Raw genomic sequence first — 25,559 nt, forward strand, 5'->3', positions numbered from 1 at the left:
ACATATGTCTGTGCATGTTTAAATACATATTGTGCATGTATGAATACGCCTGTGCATGTTTGAGTACACATCTGTACATGTCTGCGTACATGTCTGTGTGTCTGAATGCATGTCTGTGCCTGTCTGCATGTCTCTGAGTAAACATTCATGCATGTCTGTATCCGTTTGTGTGTGCCCGAGTACACACCTGCGTATAGACAATGCACAAGTTTGCACACATGTGAGGTTTGTGGCAGGCTCTCGTGTGCGTGTGCAGGCAGGACTCACTTCAGCTGCCGCGGCTCACAGTCCACGCCAGGTAGGAGTAGTCGAGCGGCCTGCCGCACGTCGTCACTGTCCACGGAGAAGCTGCGCCGGTGCTCGCTATGCGCCACGGCCACGCGGACCCACTCCATCAGCGGCGGCAGCACGATGAACGGCCTGTGGGAGGGGACAGAGGCACATGCCAGAGATGACCGCCTCACCCTCCGTGAAGAACAGCCAAGACCCAGCAAACAGCTGTGGGCTCCTGCATAACTCACAGGAACATATTTACAACACCTCTTTATCAAAAACATCATGAAGAAACATAGTGTGCATTTTTTTTTTCTAGTACCTATTCAAAATCTTCTATAAACTCATTCCTTTTTTTCTTTTTACAAACATATGTTGTTGTTGGAACTGAATCTTACAGCATTTCTATTTGCATGCAGATTCTGGCAGGTCAAGAAGAGAACCATAGAAGATAACATACCACTGGGATTTCTATTGCTACTAATTACAAGTGCAAAGCTGCCTCTAATTTGTGTGGCTAATAATATGCTAAATACGAAACACAGCTTTTCTTCATGTCAGAGTCTTCAGTCTGAATGGAAGAACTGTAGTTGCATACTATTAATGACCAACATTCATTATAAATGATTTGGCAGGGGAAAATGTTTAGTTGCATTGTTTGACTTGTTTGATTATGTTTGTTTGGTTGTTTATATTTATATGGAAGTTATTCTTTAGTACCACAACAGCTTATTTTAAATATGAGAGTATTACCTAGGATTTTAATAACCATTGATTTTTTTGTTTGTTGAAATTCTTCTCGGAACAATAGCCTTGGGTACTGATTCTTGAATAATTAAATGTGTGTAATCAAGTTAAAGATTTTTATCAATGAGCTTTAGAGGTCAGTGCTTTTCCTAAAGAAAATTGAAAACAACAGACCAACAAATATATGCACACAGAGTTGAAAACAACAGAAAAACATACCAAAACATCATACACACACACGCACACTACATATACATACATGCACAAGTGTGAATTAGGTTCTAAAATGGGCTGGGCTATTTGCTTTTCCTTAACACAACAGCTTCACGGTATCTGTCCACCTACACATTGCCCAGAAAACACAGTGAAAATGTTGATACATTGGGTTTCATATGCTGCACACACCCACCGGTGGTTAAAAGTATGCAATGTGTGGGACAAAAAAAGCTAGCTATATAAATCCTTGTCTCAGAGTCAGAACTAATGGAGGCATTATGGCCCCTTAACTGTAACCCAAACACAGAGAACAGTGCTACATATAAAAAGTCATTTCAAGATCATTAAATTGTACTACACAAATGTGAACATTTTTCTCACTCCGATATGTTTTCCATGACCAGCGTTTTTACAGTTAGATTTGCACAATCAACAGCCTTTCTCCCTAGACACCAACCCACCGCAGGAGAGCCTGCCAAGAATCCGTGCTCCGCCAAAACAAACGGCAAACCCTTCTCAGCTTCTCGCCTGACTAACTAACGCTCTGCTCCCTTCCCCACCCTGTAAAAAAATGTCTGCACATGGAGCACATGGAGCACATGGTTGAATCCAGAGGCATTTCTTTAGCCATCCAATTCTGAAATTAAAAAGCGAGGCCCCATCTGGGTGGATAAGACGTGGCTGTGTTTTGTCAACTTTGTAATGTGGAAGCACTTCTTCCAGAGCCACTGTACCGAGGACAGGAGTTGTCTCTTCTCAAGGGTAAGCCGAAAAATAGGCCTCCAGAAAAAACAACAACTGTGGTTTCACAAGTTCTGAAAAAAAAAACAATTAGTATACTAAAACATTAGTATACTCTGGATTTCGTAAGAAATCTGGAAATCTCTGACTCTTTCCAAGTTATTTCACTGAAATTGTCAGATGTTTTGAGCTCACCTCTTCTGAAAAAAGATAAAGCTGTAATGTAAATCTAAGGAGATTTGACCAAACTCATTCATTCTGTGAGATCATTTTAAATTGCAACAGACAGGTATGTTGGTTGGTACTTTCATTAGGTTCTTTGAAAGATAGAATGAGACATAAAAAGAGGTGTATCAAAACAGAGGAGGGCTGGAAAAAAGACACTTTGTGTGTGTGTGTGTGTGTGTGTGTGTGTGTGTGTGTGTTTGTGTGTTTGTATGTGTATGTGTGTGTGTGGTGACAAAGACCTCTGTAAGAGGCTGAAGGAATGTCACTGAGCACATGAACCAAGTCTTAACCAATTGCAGCCACCAACCACTGCCTGGCTAACCACTCTACAGTTCCCTATTTCTGTCCTTTTACATGCATTTCTAAGCTCTTCTTTTTCTTTCTCACTTTGTTCCTCTCTCACCACCACTTCACCATTTGTGTGTCATCATTTCCACCACTGCTTCCTTATTGGTGGTTCATTCCGGTCTTTACCCTCCTCCTGCTTTACTGTTTCTGTATGTGAATCCTCTACCATTTATATTTTATTTTCACTTCACGCCCTCTCTTTAACTATCTCTGGGAGAGATTATCCTCTTCCTTGTGTAAAATAGAGCTTTTCTTTCCAGGAGGGTCATGCTGCCTTGTCTGTACTGTGGAGCAATGCGTGGGTTTCCTCAGCAGGTTCCTTTTTTTATGTAAAAAAATCACATCTGAATTTCAGCTGTCCAGAGACGTTCTGTCATGTGTGTCAAACCGCACTGCAACACAGCAGGTGGTGGATGCTTTCCTGAACTTTCCATTAACACCCATTTCTGCAGCTTACTGGTAGGAAGGGGAGGGGCACAGAGTCCCAGCTGGTAAAACATCATCATTAGATACCTTGGAAACATCTTAACTATCCAAACCTTCCTGCCTGTCCCTTGAGTTCTACAATTAGCTTTGTGCTGACCACATAACTTCCTAAAACAGCCTCTAGGCATTGAGAGAGAGGATCTTATGCAGCAATGAGCTTCGAGCCAGCTTAAACTGGGATTTCTGAAACAGCTTTCACCTTTGATTACTCTTTATTATCACTGAAATAGAAACATGGCAAAAATGATGAGATTCCCTGCCGTGTAATTGCTCCCACCTTTCCGTATGCAGGGTGACTTTTGAAGGCTCCACGTTGGGGTTCTCCCACTCTATCTGGGGGCAGTGCATGAAGTAGCAGAGTGTGTAGAGAGCCTCTGGCTCCCAGTGTATGGCTCCACTACGACTCTGGTGCACCGGTGTTCCATTGCTAGGGTTCTTGATGTGCAGGGGTTGTAGGTGATGCATGGCGCGAGACACCAGGTCACCTGCAGGGGTCAACATGGTATTTTAGAACAGAACCACTACATATGTCATTGTACATTCATATACACTCATCAAGGCTGTAGCAAGGCACTGAATTTCTCTGCAGCAAAATGAAACAAAAAGCAAATTTCAATGAACTATGGAAAAACACACACATTTACAGACAGTGTCTGGTAAACATTTTTTTTGTTTCTTCTTTTTCTTTGAGGTGAGGAGCCTTGGCAGTGGCTAGTTGAAATGTGTTCTGTGCTCTGTGTGTTGTGTGCACAGTGTTTTGGACACACACGCACACACACACACACACACACACACACACACAAGCATGCACATGCACACACACACACACACACACACACACAAGCATGCACACGCGCAAACACACACACACACACACACACACACACACACACACACACACACACACACACACAATAGAGCACTGCAACATTCCTGCACACCCACTGAAGGATTCCTTACCATTTCTTTTTTAAGCGAACTCAGAAACACCTTGCTTCTAGTCAGTGTCCATATTAATTAAGTTCTCCTTTTGTTCCAGTCATGAATACATAGATAAGCGGTTGTGTTGGATGTCTCTGAATTGGGTTTATGAAAATGGCTATTATCTAAGAGCTTAGCCAGCCTTATAAATATCGCATTCATAGAATTCCTAAAAAGTCTTTATACACAGTGAAACACCTGCCCTTTTATGCTATGCTAAAAAAATTGGCCAGCCAGTGACCAAATTCTGCTTCACTCCAGGTAGTCTCAAGGACATCTCTCAAGCCTTTCCAAGTGTCCCCAACCACATCTACCACAGACCTTCTGTTTCTTTATAAAGACCCTGCTGTTTTTGTATAGCTGTGCTCCATGAACAACATGCCATCCTCTTTAAGGGCTTGAGGAAAAGCTACCCTCTCACGTGGCCCTCGTGTGCTCTATGACCTGGTGCTGAGTGAGCACCAGACACTATTCTATTAGGGTGAAATGTCATTGACTCTGAGCTCCACGAAGGAGACGCAGAGATCAAATGAAAGGAGCGAGCAGCAGAAGCCAGATGTGAGCCCGAGGACAGCTGCTGCTGGCATTCAAGTGCCCACTGCAAGAAACCTCTGGGGATCCTGTCTATAGCATACAGTGACAACCCACCCTTGTGTTTCCAATACTATGCTGCAACATCATAAAAAGGCACGCAAACTAATACTTTAGACCACACACATACAAGGCTGAGTATTTCTTTCTGTGAGGAGGGAAAAAATGAATTCCTATTAAAGGGTAACAACTGGATGACAACTAACCCAAGATCAATTCGGCTTGGATTCAGTTCATTACTCAAACGCCATGTTGGAAGGCATCCAGAGATAGACATCATCACTCGTGTTTGGCCTCTGGCCTGCCGTTATGGGATATTTGTCTGAAATAAAGTACAGCCCTGAAGTGCAATGAAACAGCCTGCAAACCACTGTGTCAAAACAGCACTGCAAGCCTAGACGAGTGGCAAACCCTGAACTCATTATTCCAGCAGGGGCCATCTCAAAACCAGTGACCTTTCTCCAGGAAACATAAAAACAACCTTTATGATGCTGTCAAACAAGCTGGTAAGTTCTCACACTACCAAACTAGCACAGCAGTATTACTGATCACTATGACTACAGAATGGATCCCTACTGCTCATTAAGAATGCAGAGTAAAATCAGTAACAGGTAGGCAGTTTTATCATTATAAAAAAAATGTTTATTTTTATATCAATATTAAAGACATAAAGTTTTAACCTGGCATCTTCCTAGTCATGTCTTAATGTGATATGGTTAAAGGTCTGACACTGGTGGGTATGGGTATAGAAATATCAATTACAGGAATCAGTCCAGATTTCTCATATTAGTGCATCTATATGAAGCCAAATAAAATGCAGACATGTAGTACCTTTGGTGCTTGGCCACTGGTTCTAAGAGACTTGTTCAAAAGAAAAATACATTAATTAATTTTGTCCTTCAGTATACACCATGTTTGTTATTTTAATTTAGAAAGAGATAGATAGGCATAGAATAATTTTACCTCAGTTTCTTTCTTTTTAAAACAGAAATAGCCATAACTAATCATCATTCACTAGCCACTTGATTATAACTACCTAGTAACTGTACAGTTCGAGACTGTTGCCAGATGGAATGCCTTTATATGTCATATATACATATACAGTACAATGAAATGCTTTGTCCCATATTTCCCAGTTTTTTTGGAGACTGGGTCAGAGCACAGGTTCAGTCATTGTACAACTTCCCTGAAGCTGAAGGGACTTGCTCAAGGCCCAACAGCAGCAGTATGGCAGAGCTGAGATTTGACCCCACAACCTTCCAATTGATAACCCAAAGTCCTACCCACTAGGACTGCTCCCTGTTGCCATCCCCAGCTTGTGTTTGCCAGTCTGCAACCACTTTTCTCACCACTGATCCATTGCAGGCTGTTGTTGAATACATAGGTCACTCTCAGCCAGGCAATGACAAGTGTACCTAGTGAAGTGGCCAGTGGGTGTATGTGTAAGGTAGATCTTTCTAATACAGCAGCTGGTGAATTAGAGTATTTTGTGTCTTACCTATTACTAATTGAACTAAACTGTAATACATCTTAATACATATAATACATAACACATATTATTTTTTCACCACTCCATAGACTAAACAGCTTCTTGGGGGGAAAACCTGCTGTTGATAACATTCATGTTTTTCATTATTATTTTCATCCAGATTTTTCCCCCAAGATTAGTCACAACTAATTCCCTTTTAGTTCTCATCTTTTGCACAATAGTCACCAACATGTGAGTGTTGCTGGGAAGGCAAGTGTATGTTTTCTCCAAGACACTGACATGAAACACTCTTGAAGAAGACTACCACTTGCTCTAGACTGGCAGAAAAGAAGGACTAGCCTCTATGGGAGCATGGTCAGCTGTGCAGTCCTGGTCTCAGGTGCTGGCTGTAGGATGAAACCTTCTTAGCCAGTTGCATTACTTGAGAGCTCTTGTGTCCACTCCATTACGATGGAAAATTCAGAACTCTTCTCTTATAGCAGCGCATCCTATTGGCCATAAGTCCCCTTTCAAACTGCTCCAATTACAGTTTCACAAATCTTAAAAACAAAACAAAACTGAAACTCAGATATTTCTAACATCAACCTTTTGTTGTTGTTGTTGTTTTTTGTTTTTTTTTACCTTAATTGTTTTTGTCACTGGCGCTGCTGTGAGGGAGGCAGGGAGCATTCACGGTCCTCAACACTTTGCAGTAATTATGCTCCAGACGTTCCCCAGTGGCCACTTTTTTTGCATACCTACATTAATCACCAGAAGGGACTCGTTGGATCTCCCTCTCTCTCCCCACACATGATGCAGTAATAGTAGGTGTAATTATGTGGAACAGATCACACCCACATGGAATATGACACCAGAGGGCTGCCACCTATGAACTAATCAGCTGTGTGTAAGCCCAAACACCTGATATTGAGACATTTCTAGTGTATAATTCTGCACAATATCAAAACAAGTGAGAATATCTATCAGTAAGATGGATGATGAAGATGTTCTTCTTTCTTTTTATAAACCATTTAGTTCTCATCCTGAACAAAGCTGGATGTAAACTAACGACCTTATTCCTGTAGAAAGGCTCTATGCAAACTGCCTTTTGTAATAGCACATTTTCTCTGTTCTGTTCTCCTTTTCTGCTGACCACTGATCTTCAATATCAAGTTTTCCCACACATGCTAATTTGAACATCTTTTATTCTTCAGTGATTAAAAGAGAAGGCAAAGCCAAAATAAAAGACATATGATGACATTTAAAGCATAAGTAATTAATAGTCATATTAAAAGTTAAAAAGACCTTGTCATCAAAGTGTGATTTTCAATACATGAGTTCAACTCATAATATTTACAATTTTAAAAGAGTGATTTATTGAATTAATTTTATGTTTATTATTCTGTCAAAGCATGTGCAGGCTCTTGTAAATTATTTTTAAGTCAGCAATGGCATTTATTTATGATTTAAATTGTATAATTTCCACAGTAGTTTTGCTGAATGCAGTGAGCTCAGTGAGTAAAAGTGCAGTATGAGGCAGAACACCTCTCTGTACACTATAATCATACAGGAAAAAGAGGTTGGACATTAAAAGAAAATCTGCTGACAACAGGACACTCCCACAACAACATTAGAAATATGTATGTGGCAACAGCAGCTTCTCTTGAGACAATATGAAAAGGGGCCTGTAAATAAATATGAAACACCTCTCTGAAGTGGAAAAAAGGCATATCCCACCACATCTCAGCTGGAGAAGTAGCACAGGATTTGTGCCAAAACTGAAGCCAAATGGGCCTTGCTGGATGACACTCAACAGTGTGGACCTTCAGAGAAGTCCCAGAGGACAAAGTTGAAGAAGAATGGCACACATGAATACCGTTTTCTATCTTGTTGGCCTCACATCGGCTTACCGGGAGAAAGGAGGCCTGGACCTTTCGAAGATGATATCAGCAGTCTCTGCTGATGACTACTGCACCTCAACCTCCGGCTGTGGAGGACAAATGCAATCAGCCTACACTCCACCATCTCTCACTTCCTAGTAACAACCCACAAGCATCTACGACTGCCCTCACACAACATATAACAAGCTGGAGCCAGACACACTCAGAAGCAACATTTACTGTCAGAGCTACAGGAGAACACACCATTCACACATATCTACTCTACAACGATATACTCTCAAATGCATAAACGGCACTCACACTGAGATGATAAGGTATTATTTTTGTAATCTTTTACCAATATTGATATTTAACTCTTTGAAATCCTTGATTGTGAACCATACCAATGTCATTTTTACATATGTTGGTCAAAGGCTCTGAAAAATTAACATTTTTGTTTCACTACCTCAAGTCTTTGTAAAGGAGGTCAAAGGCTATGTTCATACAGCAGGTAAAAGTGTCCCAAATTTGATCCTTTTCTTCATATGTGACACAAATGTGGTTATTGTATGGCAGGGTGAATAGCAAAAAAGACAACGAATTTTCAGTTCCAGATTGGGATACTTTCATATGTGTTACTGAAATCTGATTCGTATCTGATACGAGGCATTGCAACAGCCAGATTGGAATTCATGCAACTTTCAAGTTAATCCAACTTGACATTTGTAATGATTTCATGCTGCCAGTAAGGAAAGATGGACGGCAACACTGAGGGGGGATTTGCTGGCATAGTGAGGCAACAGTGCTCATTTGGGGTGATGTTTCTGTACCTTTAGTGAAGATTAACATGACCTGTTGGCTGTTGGCTGTTAGTGCTGACTCCATTTTGAGATATTGTAACTAAAAAACCTAAAAACTAAAAAAAAAAAAAAGGATTTGGTAAGAAAATAAGATTTGGACCACTTTTATCTGCTGTGTGAATGTAACCTAATGACCTCTATGCATTTCTTATGGAATTTTACCTTACCGTGGTATTTCTGACAAGTACTGTCAGTAAGAATCTTTCAGTCTTTGACACAGCATGAATTAATGAAAAATCATTGTGACCATGTCAATTTCATATATTTTGTGTTGAAAAGAGATTTTTGAACTACTAGTTTTGTAAAAGGGTCAGTTTTATACTAGAAAACTGCTCTAAACTGATGTTATTAATTAATTGTTTACCTTGGTTAAATTTTTTGTTCAAAGAATATCAGTTGATAGGTCTTGTCTACATATTTTTTTATTGTAGCATTTATTACAGTCATCAGACTTCAACACTTAACTGTCAACTTACTACTTTACTGCAGGCACAGACATATTGTTCATGTAAAGAATTGTCTACAACTACTGTATTTTTGAATAATAATATGTGTATTTTTGAAACAGATATTTCAATATTCTTAGGATATTCTATTTCTCCACTTGCTGGAGAACTCCTGAACAACGTCTCCTTGTTGGCAAGCTGCAGACATTCCTCTTACACCCAAGGCCTACAAAACTCACCATTTTTACAGCACTGCATTTGGCTTCAAGGATAACATTACCATAATCAGCTATGCACCTTGAGCTCTGCACCATGACAAGTCACTGGACAACAGCAGTGCAAAGGAGAGATCACAGATAGTTTTGTTTTACAACCTAACAAAAGTAGTTGTCAATGTAACAGAGCGGATAATTGGCAGCTATACTGCTAAGAGGCAACCAAGAAAATGGCCACTGGCTCTGTTTTACAATCTCTTGGATGTGGTTGCCCACTTAGTGCTTAAAAGGATGACGGCTGTCCTTGAAAGAGATGGGAAAAGGTCTTCCCACTCCACAGATCCAGTATCAGCCATGACACAGTCCTCACCTTCACAGCCACATCATTGAGGTAATGGGAAAATATGGGAAGACTACAGAGAGGCCACCAGAGAGGAGAGAATCGGACACAAGCAAGCTAAAATCTGGCCAAAGGTAAAAAAAAAAAAGGTTCAAACCTTTTGTGAGATCATAGCTACATTATCTACAAAAGCTGCCAGTAGTGAAATACAAATTAAATTTATAGTCAGTTGAAGAAAAGTGTGTTTAAATTGTGATAAATTATTTCACCTTCCTTTACTGTCTATACATGCAGAAACTGAACAATGTCTGAAAAAGAGTAAAAAAAAGACTGAATCAGTAAAATCTGAAGAAATCAGAAGAAGAGGAACGTAGCAAACCGTCTTTTCAATATGGGTCATTCTAACCCCCTTTATGCCTTTGTGCATTCTAATGTTAACAGTGTGCTTTGCAGTGATTTTTATTTAGTGTATGCACTGGGATATTAATTGTAAATCGAGGCCAAAAGTTTGCCTGAGGAACTGCTCTGAAGCCTCTCCAGGAAGTCATGGACAGTGGCTCCCTGACCATGCATCACTGGCTGGTAAATGACTCTCTAAAATAGATGAACACCTTTTTATTTCATATCTGTGTGTGTAATTCACTGGCACCCACATTGAGGCCTCTGGAGAGGACTGTGACTGCATTACAGAGCTGTGCTCACTGACCAGCAGTCCAGCAGTAAGCAGTCCTCACTATGATCTGACCATTAACAGCTTGCCAGCTCACTTGTCATTTCTAACTACTGACGATGAGCACAATGACTGTGTCATCCTGAAGTACATACATTCTACTGGGAATGCATCACATGATACAGATAACCTGGGGCAATTGTCACAATGAAGTCCTTTAAGAGTGCATTTACTGCAGGACAACGACCAGCAGTCACACTCGATGAAAAATGTCAGATGCAAGCAAAATAAGCACTTGATCACATTACACACTGTGGACAATTACCAGCAAGTGATGGAAGCCAAATGGATTAAGCAATCATGAAAATTAGATTTTGGACCAATCCAAAATGTCCATGTCCGTATATAATTAAAAACAAATAAACAAACAAAAATGTCATTGAATCCTTAACCACTCCCCTCCAGCATGCTTCATGGAACACAAGCTCAGTCTCACATCTCACACATTCACACTCACAGAGCTGCACACACATTCACACACATTTTGCTTCTTGTCTTTACAAAGTCATTAGGCAACAGATGACAGGAGCCAGAGGGCGGAGTCAGATTACCAAGAGAAACATTTAAGAGGCTCTTGAGAGCACATCAATATCATAGCCCTGATTGGAGCAGCCAGGGCTGCTGAACCCGAGTTAATATTTTATTCATGCTGCATCCTATGCCAGGAGAAGTGTGTACAGCCATAGCAGCATGGTCAGACTGGGAATAGTGAGCTGCAGCCTTGCTTACTTTTGTGCCACAGAGTCTCATTTTCTGATGAAAAATGTCACACTTTTGTTTATCTATTGAGGTTCAACAGGGAATATGGTAAAAAGTGTGTATCCATCAGTAATCCCAAGAGGACACTCACGGGTCTGCCATGCTAAATTGAAGTTACTGCAGAATCCCTGAGGAGTCAGCTCATTAAAATGATTTATATAATGAGCTTGCATTAGCCTGTCAAAGGTGATTGTCATTTACAATCAGTTTCTTCACTCCCAAACAGTCAGAGGACCCTCCAAACAAACAAAAACACAGGCAATAAGAGCCTACGCGTTCAAGCTAGAAGCCATGAAATCAAAGCTCCCGTCTGGAGGTCCAGTGTGGTGGGAAGTCTACAGTGGGCAGATATGGTGTAATAGCATGGTCAGGACTGTGACAGTAGCCACTGCAGGGTGGATCACAGTTTGGGCTTGAGGTTTTTTATGAATAGCCACTGGGTAGATCATGCATATACAGAACACCTCACATTCAGCCTTTGAAGGTTGGAAGAAATCTCTGACTGGGAGACTTAAATGCATTTAATTTATGAAGAGTTTTCTTCACGTCAAAGTATTGGCTTTTCAATTTAAGGCAATCACATAGGATGCCTTTCTCAACCTGGATAAACTAATTAAGTGTCACAGTGATGCCAGAATTGTGATGGAACAGTGAGCAAAATGCTGAGCCTGGGAGCCGGACAGAAGTGCGAAACTGCTCTTCTTCACTTGAGACCAAATGCCTCAGCTATTAACTACTGAATTGAAAACATCAGGAAATAATGCTGATGCTCTTTAATTACTCCTTCTCAGTTTGGCTCCAGGGCTTTCCTTTGATGGTGGAATATCACTACCGTGCTGTGCATTTGCAGCAATGCCCTGCATAGCTCCTACAGCTTCCTTTTTAAAAGGTGTAAAATAGAAAGACCGACTGGTACAAAGAGATAATGTGCACCATTATATTTATAATGACTCTTGTCCTTTTTTCCTAAGAAGGAGCATGGTCAAGTGTCTGTTTATATTTTTGACAACTAGACAGGTGTTAAAAGCATAGCGTTTTAATCTATGGCTGGTATGAATTTTAAGAGCACCTCTAAACAAAAAAAAGGGACCGTATTTACATTTACATATATTACACCACATATTTTGTGCCAATTTTAAGTTGATTTCTATTAATTTATTACCATTTATTATCAAATGCTGCAACAATGTTTATACATTTTAATAGTGTTTTTGAAGACAGTGGTTGTTAGAGCACAAAGGTGTAATGACTGAGCTTTAAAGTAGACTGAAAGCAAACATGGAGAATAAGCTGACTAATACTCCAGTAGAGAAAGGCCCTGCTTTCCTACACATATTTCTTCATAAATGACTTTCTTGTGCAGTTCTGTTTCATCTACAATAAAACCTTCTTGCTGCAAATACTGCAACTATGAAGGTTTCTCCCTGTATTTCTACAGTATTCTAGATTATTGGTATATTGGACTCTAATTTACTCTACTGGCTAGGATGTATTGTATGAGTAAATGACAAAGCACCTTGTAAGTCACTGCGGATAAGAGTGTCTGCTAAATTCCATAAATGTAAATGTAATGCAGATCATGCTTCATGTATGGTATGCTCCTGATCTAGAGATAACAAGAACATATGTCATGTCTGTAATGCTGCTGGCCCGAGTGACGCAGGGTGCAGGGCAAGGCGCACAGACTTCCTCGACGGTGCAAGACGTTTATTAACATTAAACATAGACGACAAATGTAGCACTCGCATACAACATCCAAGATGAACATGATAACATTTGATGACTAACACATACACATGAAATGGTAATAACACAAACAGACATTACAGCTACAGCGTTGTTTACATATATAGACAGTTACACAAAGTAGCGACAATGACCAATGAGGGTGCACACACTGACAGGGGTTTAAATAGACAAACATTACACAGTAAACCCTGTGCAGGTGTGTGCAATCCTGGGAGGGCGTGGTTATAAATAATACACATGTAAATCCCCCTGCATGCAGTGGGCTGTACTACGTGACTCATGGGGCGAGGAGCATTCCTTGACAATGTCCCTCTCATGAAGGTTCCACCTGTGCACATACATTCCCTGGCCTTCACCAGACCCTTTCCAACTCAACTGTTCCATAACCCATGCAATCATCATTGTCTTTGCTGGGTCTTTCCACACCATTTCTCAGTGTTTCCTTTTGGTGTTTGGGTTTTCCTAGTTTCTGCCTAAAATTTGTTTGATTCTCTGCCTTTCTGGTATTTTGACTTGAACTGTTTTTTTTTTTTGTTTTGTTTTTTTTGGTTTTCATCTGCTGGATCATGCTTAATAAAAAAACAACTTATGTATTTGCATTCATAATCCTGAATCCTGGTGTTACAGTATGCAACTTAATGTTTGTTGATATTCAAGAAACATCATCTCCTAGGTTTCAGGAAACAAGTGTGAAGATTCCTGAGCTGAGACACACATAATTAGATCCTAGCACAAAACATTTCTTCCAGTCAATGAGGGCAAAGGCAAACATGCATCTACTTTTCAGACACCACCACATTTTGCAGCATTATGGAGAGCCTCAGAGGAAATTCAAACAGATGCATAGAGCTGAAGTTAATTTCTCTATTGTTTTCAATGAAAATACCTTAGAGCAACAGTGATCTTCAGTGGCAGCAGATGATGGTGTTCGAAATCCCATTATATCACTGCAGACCCACAGAGCACAAGGGAGTCTAATGGATTCATTTTTCACTTAAAATGATATAGACATTGGATTCTATATCATTTCTTTCATATCTGTTCTAGTTACAACTACTCAAATAACATAATTACACAAATAGTTCTTGACAGCTCTTACATAAATTGGGACACATTGGTCATACTTTAGTTCGAGCTATTTACTTCTTATCAAGTTGACATAAAAATAACAAAAACAGTAACACAAACTGTATGTAATCTTGGTTGGATTTCCAATTGAATATAGCCTACTAGCGTATTTAGGAACTAAAAGCAAATACAAATAGTTTTGTTTTACAGTCGCATCAAAGAAAAAAGCCACATACTGCAGTCTTTTTCTGACAATTTTCTGTTTGAATTCTGCCAGGTATATTAGTCAAAGCCAATCTGCAGGAAGTGGGGCATGCAGGGAGCAACTGGGAAGGGAAATTGCCCATGGAGGTCAGCAACTTTGCCAGAGGAAGAGAGAGGCCCTCTCCTTCTCTTGGAATTTGAGAATGGAGTGTCATGCTTTTCAGACTGCAGAGTGCTCCCACAAATCTTTCAATGGCCAATCAACATTATAAACATTTTTCCACTCCCCTGTTGACCACTGTTACAGAAATTTGGGCAAACACTTTAAAATGATCTATCAGAATGTGAATCAAAGCAAGGATGTGAACAGAGCAGCCTTTATTACACATATGTTCTACACTGAAAGGAAAGAATGCAAAGAAAGTGCAAGGATATCCTCATTTTATTACTGTATGACAACAAAATATGTAACGAAGTATGTGCAGAACAGAAGTGCACTGTAAAGAAACCTTTTATGAGATGTGGGTAATGAGAGGTTTCTCTGTTTCTCCAGTTAAAGGAATATTTCTTTGCAAAATGTAGACTGCTCCAAACTCTAAAAAGTTGTCAAAAAACTTTTTTATAGGCCTGTGTAATATGTGTTTCATTTATGAACTAAAGTCTAATTATGTAAAACCATTTGAAAACCAAAAAAGCTACCCATATCTGCTTTCTGAATCACCTCTCAAGACATTTCCAGATGCTATTGGTGCATGAAAAAATTATTTCCCCACCAAGAGAAACATCAAACATTTGTGCTCTGGTTCTACTCAGGTGCCATGTTGCCGTGCTCCATATTGTCATGGCAATTCAGGAGAATCAATTGCTCTGGACTTTCCCTATCATTGAATTAGATGTCAACCACAGTTATTCATCGACTTTAAAAGCAAGCTGACATTCTCTCTATCTTCATTTTTGTCCATTTGGCATAATTTCAGGGCTGAGGCTTCTTGGAGGAGGAATAGTTGATGAGTTCAGCCCATCTACAATATGGAGGACAGTAATGTAACTACTTGGTAGGGCAGCAGTTGGATATTGGGGGTGGGAGGGGCTGGGGGAATGGGGGGTCCTACAGCAACCGTAAAGTCCTAAAACATGACAGTTATAACAATTATGAATTTTATCAGAATATATGCATCGCATAGTACTGGATCACTGAAAAATACTAATTTGGCTAGCAATGTGTTATCTAAATATGACATTTATTGCAATCCAAGTAGGTAATTTAGCATAAGCATTTAGGTTAACATTAGACGAGGCTTTAACATTATATGTATTATGTGATGTACAGGTGTTCAAGCACAAAGGCAAGCACAAGTCAATTCAAGTACAAAGGCAGCGCTCAGAAGTAAAAATAAAAAGCTGTTGGCTGAATTAAACAGACTAAACTGGATGCTTACTTCAGAAGACAGGAGAAACTTAATGGCTGGATGTTCTGCCCACTGAAATGCCAGAGACAGGAATTTGAAGTCTATCATAGACAATGAATGCAAGGCACATTGCATGAGTGCATGCCTTCAGAGCACTGACACACACACACACACACACACACACACACACACACACACACACACACACACACACACACATATATATATATATATATATATATATATATATATATATATATATATATATATATATATATATATATATATATATATAAACACACACACAGGAGTATACCAGGATGATGGCCCCAAGTGACAAAGTGCTTAGTGAGAACTTTAGACAGCAGAAATCTGAGTAGAATGGAAATGAGGATCAGCAGGGACCATCATGGGAGGATAAACCTCTGCACAATATGTACCACTGACAGATAGTGGAAGTGGCTGATATGACGAGATCCTACCAATGGCAGGAAAAGGCTGGATTGAAAGACAGCACAGTAGCACTAATCATAGCAGCACAGGAACAAGAGCTGAGCATGAGATCAATAGAGGCTGGCATCTACCACACCAGGCGGGACCCCAGATGTAGGCTGTGCAAAAATGCCCCTGAGACAATCCTGCACATAACAGTGGGATACAAGATGCTAGCAGGCAGGGCATACATGGAAAGCCATAACCAAGTGGCTGGCATAGTGTACAGAACATCTGTGCTGAGTATGGGATTGAAGTTCCAAGGTCTAAGTGGGATATACCCCCAAAGGTGGTGGAAAATTACCACACTAAAATCCTGTGGGACTTCCAGATACAGACAGACAAGATGGTAATGGATAACCAACCGGACATAGCAGTCGTGAATAAACTGCAGAAGAGGGCTTTAGTGATAGATGTGGCAATCCTAAGCGATAGCAACATCAGTAAAATGGAACATAAGAAGCTCAAGAAATACCAAGGGCTGAAGGAAGAGCTAGAAAACATGTGGAGGATGAAGGCAACTGTGGTTCCCATGGTAACCGGAGGACTATAGGCTTTTTGCCCCAGGGCCCAGAATCCTAGTTAAACCACCGATAAAGGGACAAGATGTTCAGACTTCTATGAATTACCTTCATAGCATAGTCTTTGACATGCTCTAAAGTTTCGCTGATGATTTTGTATCAAGATGACCTTCTCTGGTAGCCTGCATCCCAGGGGTAAGAGCAAAGGTTTTGATTAAGTAATCATCACCAAGGGGTTTTTAAGTCTGAATCTGCTAGTCATGATTGTTTATGCTAGTTTCAGATGATAGGAAGGTTTGTGATGAAGATATAGATAAAGGAGAATTAAAGAGCAAAGTGAAAAAGAAAAAGGCTTGATACTTTCAACTGCTTTAATTTTAGAGCTAAAGGTAAGATGAAGCTGAAAAAGTATGTTTGATGACATTCCGGCCATAAGAATAAAACATATAATGCAGATAAACATTTTTCTATAGTTAGTTTACTAAAATACATATTAAACCTTCTTAGTTTTTAATTAAGGAGGCCCATATGATAGTAGGTTTCCTAGCCAAATTTTTTAATCAGTCCAATCTGTATGTGTGACCACAAGAGAAATAGACTTGGAAGAAATTAATACCATATTGGGACTAACAGGGTCTTCTGATCGTACAGTTTTAGTGTAATGGCATGCAGTAATGATGATAAATTGTCAGTCCTAAAAACATACTTTATAGTCAATTCTGTAAGGGAATAAAGTCAAAGAGAGAAACATAGTCTAAGATGGTCTTCTTTCAGTGCTGCTAACCTGTCAGTGCTGCCATTCTGCCATGATCTTAGCATTCATGGCATCTTTACATGTTTTGAGTGAAAATGAACAGTGTTACATCAGTGGGGAGTCATGATTGAAAATATGACATCAGCATTGGTAACCTTGAGTGCTGTGTCTATTAGTTTAAATGAATGATATTTAAAGTAGCTTTTTTTCTGGCTTCAAAAGGATGAGACCTAATTAAACATATGCATTATTATTAACAACCATCCTCTCTAATTCACAATTATGCCAATGTCTTTATACATTATTTTATCATACCTACCACCCCACCATTGCCTGTTAATTCCAAGCCAAACAAATGAGCTTGAGCCAGAGTTGAAAGGTTTGTTTGCTGTGACAGTGCCTATGCGGCGTCTGAGTGCTAATGCAGCAGTTGTGAGTATTTATCCTAGCCAGCAGGCCGAGGGAAGTGAGGGAGGGAAGGACAAACCTGCATGCTCTCCTAAGCCTCCAGAGGTGCGGAAGAGACAGAGAGATAGACAGAATACAAAAAAAGGAACAATATGAAGCTGATCTAACCCAGCAAGCTGGGTTAATAGTTAAATGATTTTTAAAATGTAGATGTACTCCTAAATACATTTATTATTTTGTCATACAAACTTCCCACACATGCAACCATAAAGACATAATCAGGGGGGGAAAAGAAAAGAAAAAAAAGCCTAATAATCTGTATCAGTGATTTAGACAATATTTAAAGTTTTATTATGTTTTAAACTATAATGTAGCTAGCAATTAGCTATCTAGCAAAGACAATATCCACAAAGTAGACAAGATAATGAGTAGTGAAGTTATAAAGTCACCACAAGGCTACACTAATGACTTGATCAGTAATAAAAGTGATTAATTTGCCATTTTCACATTGGCAATGTAGCAGGAGGACTATATCAGAGAAGCCAGAAGTGATTGCTTGTTACTTTTTGTTTATGCCACAGATGACCCAGTAGCTGGTTAGTTTTGTGTGCAGAAGAGGAGGAGGAGACATCCCATCTCAATCATTTTACCTGCCATGGAGACTAACCCAGCCACCGTAACTGGGCTACACAAGATTCACCCAGTGAATCATGAAATGACCCAGTTGGCTCAATGCAGCATTCGGGTAGCCAAAATAACCCAGCATTTTTTAGAGAAGTACTTATTATTTTATTTAGATAAATTACATAGTTGCTGGCATTTTAGATTTAGCATATTTCATAAGAGCTAGTGAAGAGTTAGCATTTAAGGCTGAGACCTCTTGGAGGAGGTATACCTGACAGCTTCAGTCCATCTTCAGTATGGAGGAACACGATGTTTGCAGCTTCAGTGAATTACACTAATACCCTAATAACCTAATAACATTGATAGATGCTTTAAAGTTAGGCTCTATTTTTTTTGTGTCAAGATTACCTTCTTCACTAGGCTGCATCCCAGGGGCTGGAGAAAAGGGGTTGATTAAGAAATCATTGTAAGGGGAACAAGGGAAAGTTTGTGATAAGAACTACAGGAAAATGAAAAAGTAAGGTGGATAAAGCTTACTATTATTGAGTGGGGGGAGAGGGGGTTAAATTTAAGGTGATCATGCAAATTGATATTTGAATACTCAATAGTCTAATGGTATGTGACCATGAAAGACATTGCCATCTTGTGATGGAGAGCTTTTGCTCATACAGTTTTAGCAGAATGGGAAGCTGTTTTGATGAAAAATGCCTTATTCTTGAGAACACACATCATAGTAAATTCTCTTAACAAATACAATGGATGAGAGTCAGATAAGATAGATTTGTACCAAGGGTGTAAAAACTAGGTGTCTCTGTTGCCAATATACAAATATATACAGTATCAAACACACAAACACACAGACACATATATATGTACACATACACAGAGGCAGACAGTAGCCTAAAAAAAAATCAGTTTCATATCACCATAGCAACAGCACTCCTATTCTCACATGACACACTGCCCTTTAAAAAGCCTCCTGGGTGCGAGCTCCATTCTATTCAATGGTGATCACATTTCATTTCCATTTAATCACTAAAAGGGAGACCAACATTAGACAGCCCTTTGTGACAGAGTATGAGTACTGGCCTAAACAGTGTCGCACACCCAGGATCTGGAATGGATGGGTCTTATTGTCAAGCGCTCCACACACCAGACTACATTTCCTGGTTTAATATGCCATCACATGCCTTTGACCACAGCAACCCAAATGGCAGATGTCAGATCCATGGACACTCATTACAGAGAAATATGCTAGGCACACATGCCAGCAAGCAAACTTGGAACCCTTTCATAATTAGGAGGCATAGTGAAGTCAAAGGAGATGGGAAGAACACATTCTCGTGTCACTACTGTCTCAAAACATATTGATTAATAACACCAATTTACCAGTTATATACATGACAATTATACCACTTCTGTCAATGTTCAGTTCTGTCAATATAAGTCTTCATTAGAACACTCAATTATTACCATTGCCATTTAATGAGTTGAATACATTACTATTAAAATAAAGCAAAATTAGTTAATGATCAGTTACACTCACTGGCTCATGCACCATTTGAAATCAAGCAAAGGTTTACTATAATTATACATTTTCAGCGAGATACATAAATATATGCTTTCGATATCTACTGATTACTATGCCTATTTTGCTGGCATAAAAGCTAATGCCCTGCACAGCATTACTCAGTGGAGCAACTTCATTGTGAACATAAAACTTGAAATCCATAAATATATTTATTTGCTTAAGAAATACATAATTATCCAAGCTTTTAATTGACCCACATATTTACAGTGCCCATTTTTTAGTTCATAGCATTTCCTCTTGGTGGTATGTAGACAGAAATATATCTCACTAATATTTGTTGTCCAGCCCACATCTTTGCTTTTTTGTGGGTGATTGGAGCATGTGTAATGCAAGTTTGTCCTGCTTTGCACAGAAGGCACTGTTGATTACAGATATGGAGGGTCACTGTCTCTGTAATTTGCATGTATGCTTCTGCACAGATTGGATTTGACCTGACTGAATTTACATGTATTTATTTGGCATGCAAGCTCAAGGGCCTAGTTCCAGAGCAAATCAGTGCTGTCCTCTTGCATCTTGATTATTAGACGCCTTGAGTGTGTGATTGAAAATGAACATGGCTGCTCTCCAAATGTACCATACAAGGCTTTTGAGTTCATTAAAGAGGCAAGCAGAGTTGATACTTACACAAATACACACACACACACACACACACACACACACACACGCCCAAATACACACGCACGCACACACATTCACACAGCTTCTAGCTCTTACATATCCCCACCAAGACAAACACAGAGGTCTTAGTCTGTCTGCGCTCTTCATCTGTGGCCTGATCTAGATGCAAAACAATCTGTCCAAAGCAAGGCACACACACCAGTGTAAAGGGTGGGGACTTCCAGCTGCTGACCACTGGCCTCTTACACCCACATAAATCCAAAAACAGCCACTACCTCAACAAATGATCCAGATGTCAGAAAGGGGATGCATATCTGTTCATTCTGTACAAGGCTTTCTATTTCACCAGTACAAAAGAAATACACATACATTTGATATTATTCACATATAATTACCTATATACTCCTAAAACCTGTTAGGTTACTTCCCACTGGTGTACAGCAGCATCTCACCTCTCCCACACAACTCCAAGCACATCTCCAAGACGGATTTCTAACCCTGTGTATCCTCATTTACCTCAGTTTTCTCTGCTGTCAATCATTGACATACTAATGGACTTCTATCCTCTTTTACCTTAACTGTTTTGTCGAAATATTCGGACTCAGAACTATATCTCCTATAGGCATTCATACATTGTAACAAAATCCGACAGACTGTAACTATAACAACCATTAATCCTTCCTATTAATTCTGTTCACTTACTAGGCAGTGTCAGGATGTTCTTCTCTGGGTCTTAGTTGCACTCCAGGTTTTTCCTCAGTGTATCTTAATTTGTTCTTGCCTCTGCTACCTTGGCCAGGAACTGGTCTGGGTCATGAGCTCCTGATGCTTGTTGCCTGATGGTTAGTGATTGAAGTGGGGCCATAGCCAAGCATTTGTTCATGTGTTGATTATTAACCCGATTCATCTTTCCTTAAGTTAATGACAATTGCTTAATGTGTACAAAAACATATTTTTTGATCATTGCTCTTTGCAGTAAATTATTAAAATAAATGACCAAAAAATATCAGGGTTATTTCTGATCAGGCCAATCCTGCAGTTACACCACACACAACTGCACACACACAGACACACATGCACACACACTGCTGATGACTCTTGGGGAACTCACTGAGCTCGGCAATGCTTCCCACGCGCGTGGCCAGGAGGCACTGTTCGATGGTGCGAAGCTCTGCCTGGCTGAAGGCATGGCCCTCTGCGCCTTTCCCTGCTCGTTGCTGCTCCCGGTGCAGGTTCAGGCTCTCCGGCAGACTCAGCACACCTGCAGACAAACAGCCATGAGATCCCACACAGTCCTGAAACGGCCATCACCTCAGCCAAACATATGTCACCTTTAAGGACAATGCTAGCAACACATTGTTAATGACCAAAGCTATAACGGTCAAACACATATACCGCAAATGCACCAGTCCTAAAAAGCTCTTTGAAATCCAGAGGTTTTTGAGCAGCCCATTAAAAACCCTTTGAAATGTGCTAATGACTATAACTGGCATGGTTGGACAATTTCCATCTGTCAGTATGAAGAAGCGCACAGGTGGATTCATTACAGACTTCCTGCATGTGGCACTAGGCCTCCTCTGGTAGGCCCCCCTGCTGCCTCAGTAGCCCTAATCAAATTACAGCACAGAGCTTCAGCCGCAGCTTTTGTTTGGACAGGGAGGACAGGCTGCGACAGATGGGATATTGAACTTAGCCACAGGTGAATAGGGAACGCTACAAGCACACGTCTGCCCGGGACCATGACTTCTCACAACGGAGCAATATTATGTTTCTGTGTGCGAAAATAATTACAAAGACAGAGATAAACACTGGCACTCCAGATTGGATGCACACAAAGAGCATGTGCCCCTATCTCTGTACCTTCGACATAAACACACACACACACACACACACACACACACACACACACACACACACACACACACACCACACACCACACACACATAAAAGAAACTGTTTCAAGTGTCTTCCAAACTGAAACATTGTAAAGAATTGCAGAAATGTCATGTCTATTGTCATATATTGAAAGAACTGTACACTGTGACAGAAGCAATGTGAATACTCATAACTTTCATAAATCTGTAGTTAAAATGGCACATCTAGTCAAATGCACACATAGTTTTTAAGAGTTTCTTGCTAGAAATGCAGCATGAATAATACATGGTTCATCGTATTTGGGGCATTTAACAGGCCCACTCTACTCTTGACCCAAGCATAGACATCTGTCCCAGTGGTTGCTATTAACTGTGGGGAGGGTGAGTCCAGAATGCAGTCCAGCTACAGAATCCACCCAAAATGACTGGACACTGCAAAATCTGTTTGCATTTTTTTAAGGAATCCAAGAATATCTCTCTCACACACACACACCCATCTATCCACCCACCCACCCATAAACACTACACACACAGAACGAGACAGAGGAAGAGAAGCGCATGGATTGTTGGCAAGCTGTCAGTCTCCCCCCTTAAATTCCCCGAATGCAACTGGAGGAGAAATGGACATTTTTAATCACTAGAAATCTTCTTCTGACTCTTTCTCTGGGTCCAAAATATTCCTGTGGGTTTGGAAAACATCTTTAAATATTTTATGTTATTTCTCATGTTTTTCCATCCTCCTATCAGAATTCCCCACCCTGATGTTCTTTATTTCCTTAGCTTTCAGTCCAAGCATTCATTACTTTTAATGCCAATGCAGTTACCATAAACTTTTTACTGCATTATTCACACAATCATAAAAACTAATCCAGTTTATGCCTTCTCCAACTTCCATACTCCATCCCTTGCTCCTACCTTCTTATCTTGCGCCAGCACTTTGGAACCCCAGTTGTTTTTATTTCTCTGAGATGATTTTCAGATTGAAAGATGGCACTGACTTAAAGCCATGGGTGCATACCCCTGTGAAGAAGAATGACACCAAGCGCCCTAAGAAGTGTTTTCCCTGAAATTGTAAAACACACTGAGACCTTAGCATGCTGGGGAATTGTGATTAAAAAAAAACTCCATCACATCCAAATATATAATGGAGATATGCAATGTAGTTTCTAGCTACTGTTAGTTAAGTCTGATGCTAAAATACATATAAACACCACGATTGTTTTCCACCAATAGTATTCCAAATGTACAAAAAAAGCTGTTGCTAAACTACATATAAATAGAATAGGATTGTTTTCCTGCTATGGAAATCTGAATTTGCTGTTAAAAAAGTCTGCATGAACAAAAGTGTAATGTCGTACTTTCCATATCTGAACCCTCTCCTCCAACAAGACCTTGTCAAAATGTCTGCAGCTTCTGCTGCAAGTTACAAACACTCCAGTTGAGAAGGCTGCCTTCCCCCACGCTTCAGCACTGTAAACAGCCCCTCCATATATTATTGCAGTAGTATGTAGACGGCTGACCTTCAGTGTCCGTTAGCATATGTTTGCTGAGCGAAGAGAGAAGACTAGGTCAGGGAGGGTGTGTGCATGTGGAGGAGCTCCCACATAACGGGACTGGCCCCATCTCACACAGGTTAGGATGAATAATACATGTGTTGCTGGCCACTCAGAAGATTCTAATAGAGCTGCCAGACGAGACAGATCATGAGAGAGAATAAGAGAGGAGTGAGAGAGGGTGAAAGAGGGAATGGGAGAAGGTGGGGGAGAGAGAGAAGGGACTTCAGGAATAGAAAACCTGGGAAGCTTTCTTTCTGGAGAGGTTCAGAGGCCAACCATGTTTCTGAAGACATATGAAGTGACCTCATCACATATGTAGGCAAAAATAGAAGCCGAAACTAACCCTCACTGACATGAGAAAGGAGGAAGCAAGTCAAACACAGCTAGAACAGTAAATCTAGCATTTATAACAGATCTTAAATGTGTTATTTGAGGGCTAGGTGACAAAATGCCAGTGTCCTTGTGCTTGAGCAAGTACAGTATGAAAAGCCTCTTGTCCTCAGTTGTCTATCAAAGACAGAACTACCATTTTAAAAGTGAAAGAAATCCAAAATGTACAAGGATGTACAAAATGTACATTCACAAATACATGTAAAAGGATGTGATGGTAATCTAATTAACATACTGCAAAACACATAGCATAACATAACAGATAAAACATTAAGACACACATAGAGTGTTCCCCTGATATGCATTTGGACATTTTTCAGATTGATGATGCATATTTATCTGCATGCTCAATCAGAAATGATTCACCATCTAAATAAGTGGCTGCAACCTTCAGCACAAAACTGTACAGATGATTATTCAAGTACAGGAACAAGTTTAATATAATCGCCTTTTGCTAATAGATTTATCATCTCTTAAGGACAGCCACGATTGTCTGGAGAATTAAACTGAAGAATTAGTCAGCAGGCACATTCTTATGGGAAATACATTTCTCAAATAAATATGCTTTATAGGCTTGTGAACAGTTTCTTGCAATGCTTCTTTTCAGTCATTAGCAGAAATTTAAAAAAAACAAACAAACAGATAGAGGAGATTCAATACAGCTAAACAAAAGACCATTTTCTGAACACCACCAACTGCTGGCTGACTAATTTGTCGGTCATGCTCCTAAATAACATAAAAGATGAGCGATAAAGTATATAATTATAAGTTTATAAATTATACCTCAGCATTTTAATTGTGTGTGCATGTGTGTGCATTTCCTACAGTGAAGGATGAGGGGGAGGGCTGGGTAGAAAAAAATGACATGGATTTGTGAGATCTTTCTGGTATGATTCATACCTTTCTTTCCTTTCATTAACACGCATGAGCAAAAAATAGCTTGGTTACTGTGAACAAGTGAATTTGTTTTATGTGGACATGAGATTTGTTTT

The 25,559-nt window shown here is 39.9% G+C and overlaps 1 protein-coding gene across 2 annotated transcripts in view; it reads right to left on the minus strand.

Moving 5' to 3' along the window:
• Positions 1 to 25,559, minus strand: part of btbd11a (BTB (POZ) domain containing 11a) — a 108,319-nt gene that overhangs the window by 16,032 nt on the left and 66,728 nt on the right. For both annotated transcript variants that reach the window (XM_027002219.2, XM_027002218.2), the window contains exons 2-4: positions 21,859 to 22,008; positions 3,317 to 3,524; positions 268 to 420 (exon numbers count right to left, since the gene is read on the minus strand). In XM_027002219.2, coding sequence (XP_026858020.1) covers positions 268 to 420; positions 3,317 to 3,524; positions 21,859 to 22,008 — 511 coding nt within the window. The remainder of the gene's footprint in view (positions 1 to 267; positions 421 to 3,316; positions 3,525 to 21,858; positions 22,009 to 25,559) is intronic.

The sequence above is a fragment of the Electrophorus electricus genome, chromosome 7 (genome assembly GCF_013358815.1).
Source record: "Electrophorus electricus isolate fEleEle1 chromosome 7, fEleEle1.pri, whole genome shotgun sequence".
Taxonomy (NCBI): domain Eukaryota; kingdom Metazoa; phylum Chordata; class Actinopteri; order Gymnotiformes; family Gymnotidae; genus Electrophorus; species Electrophorus electricus.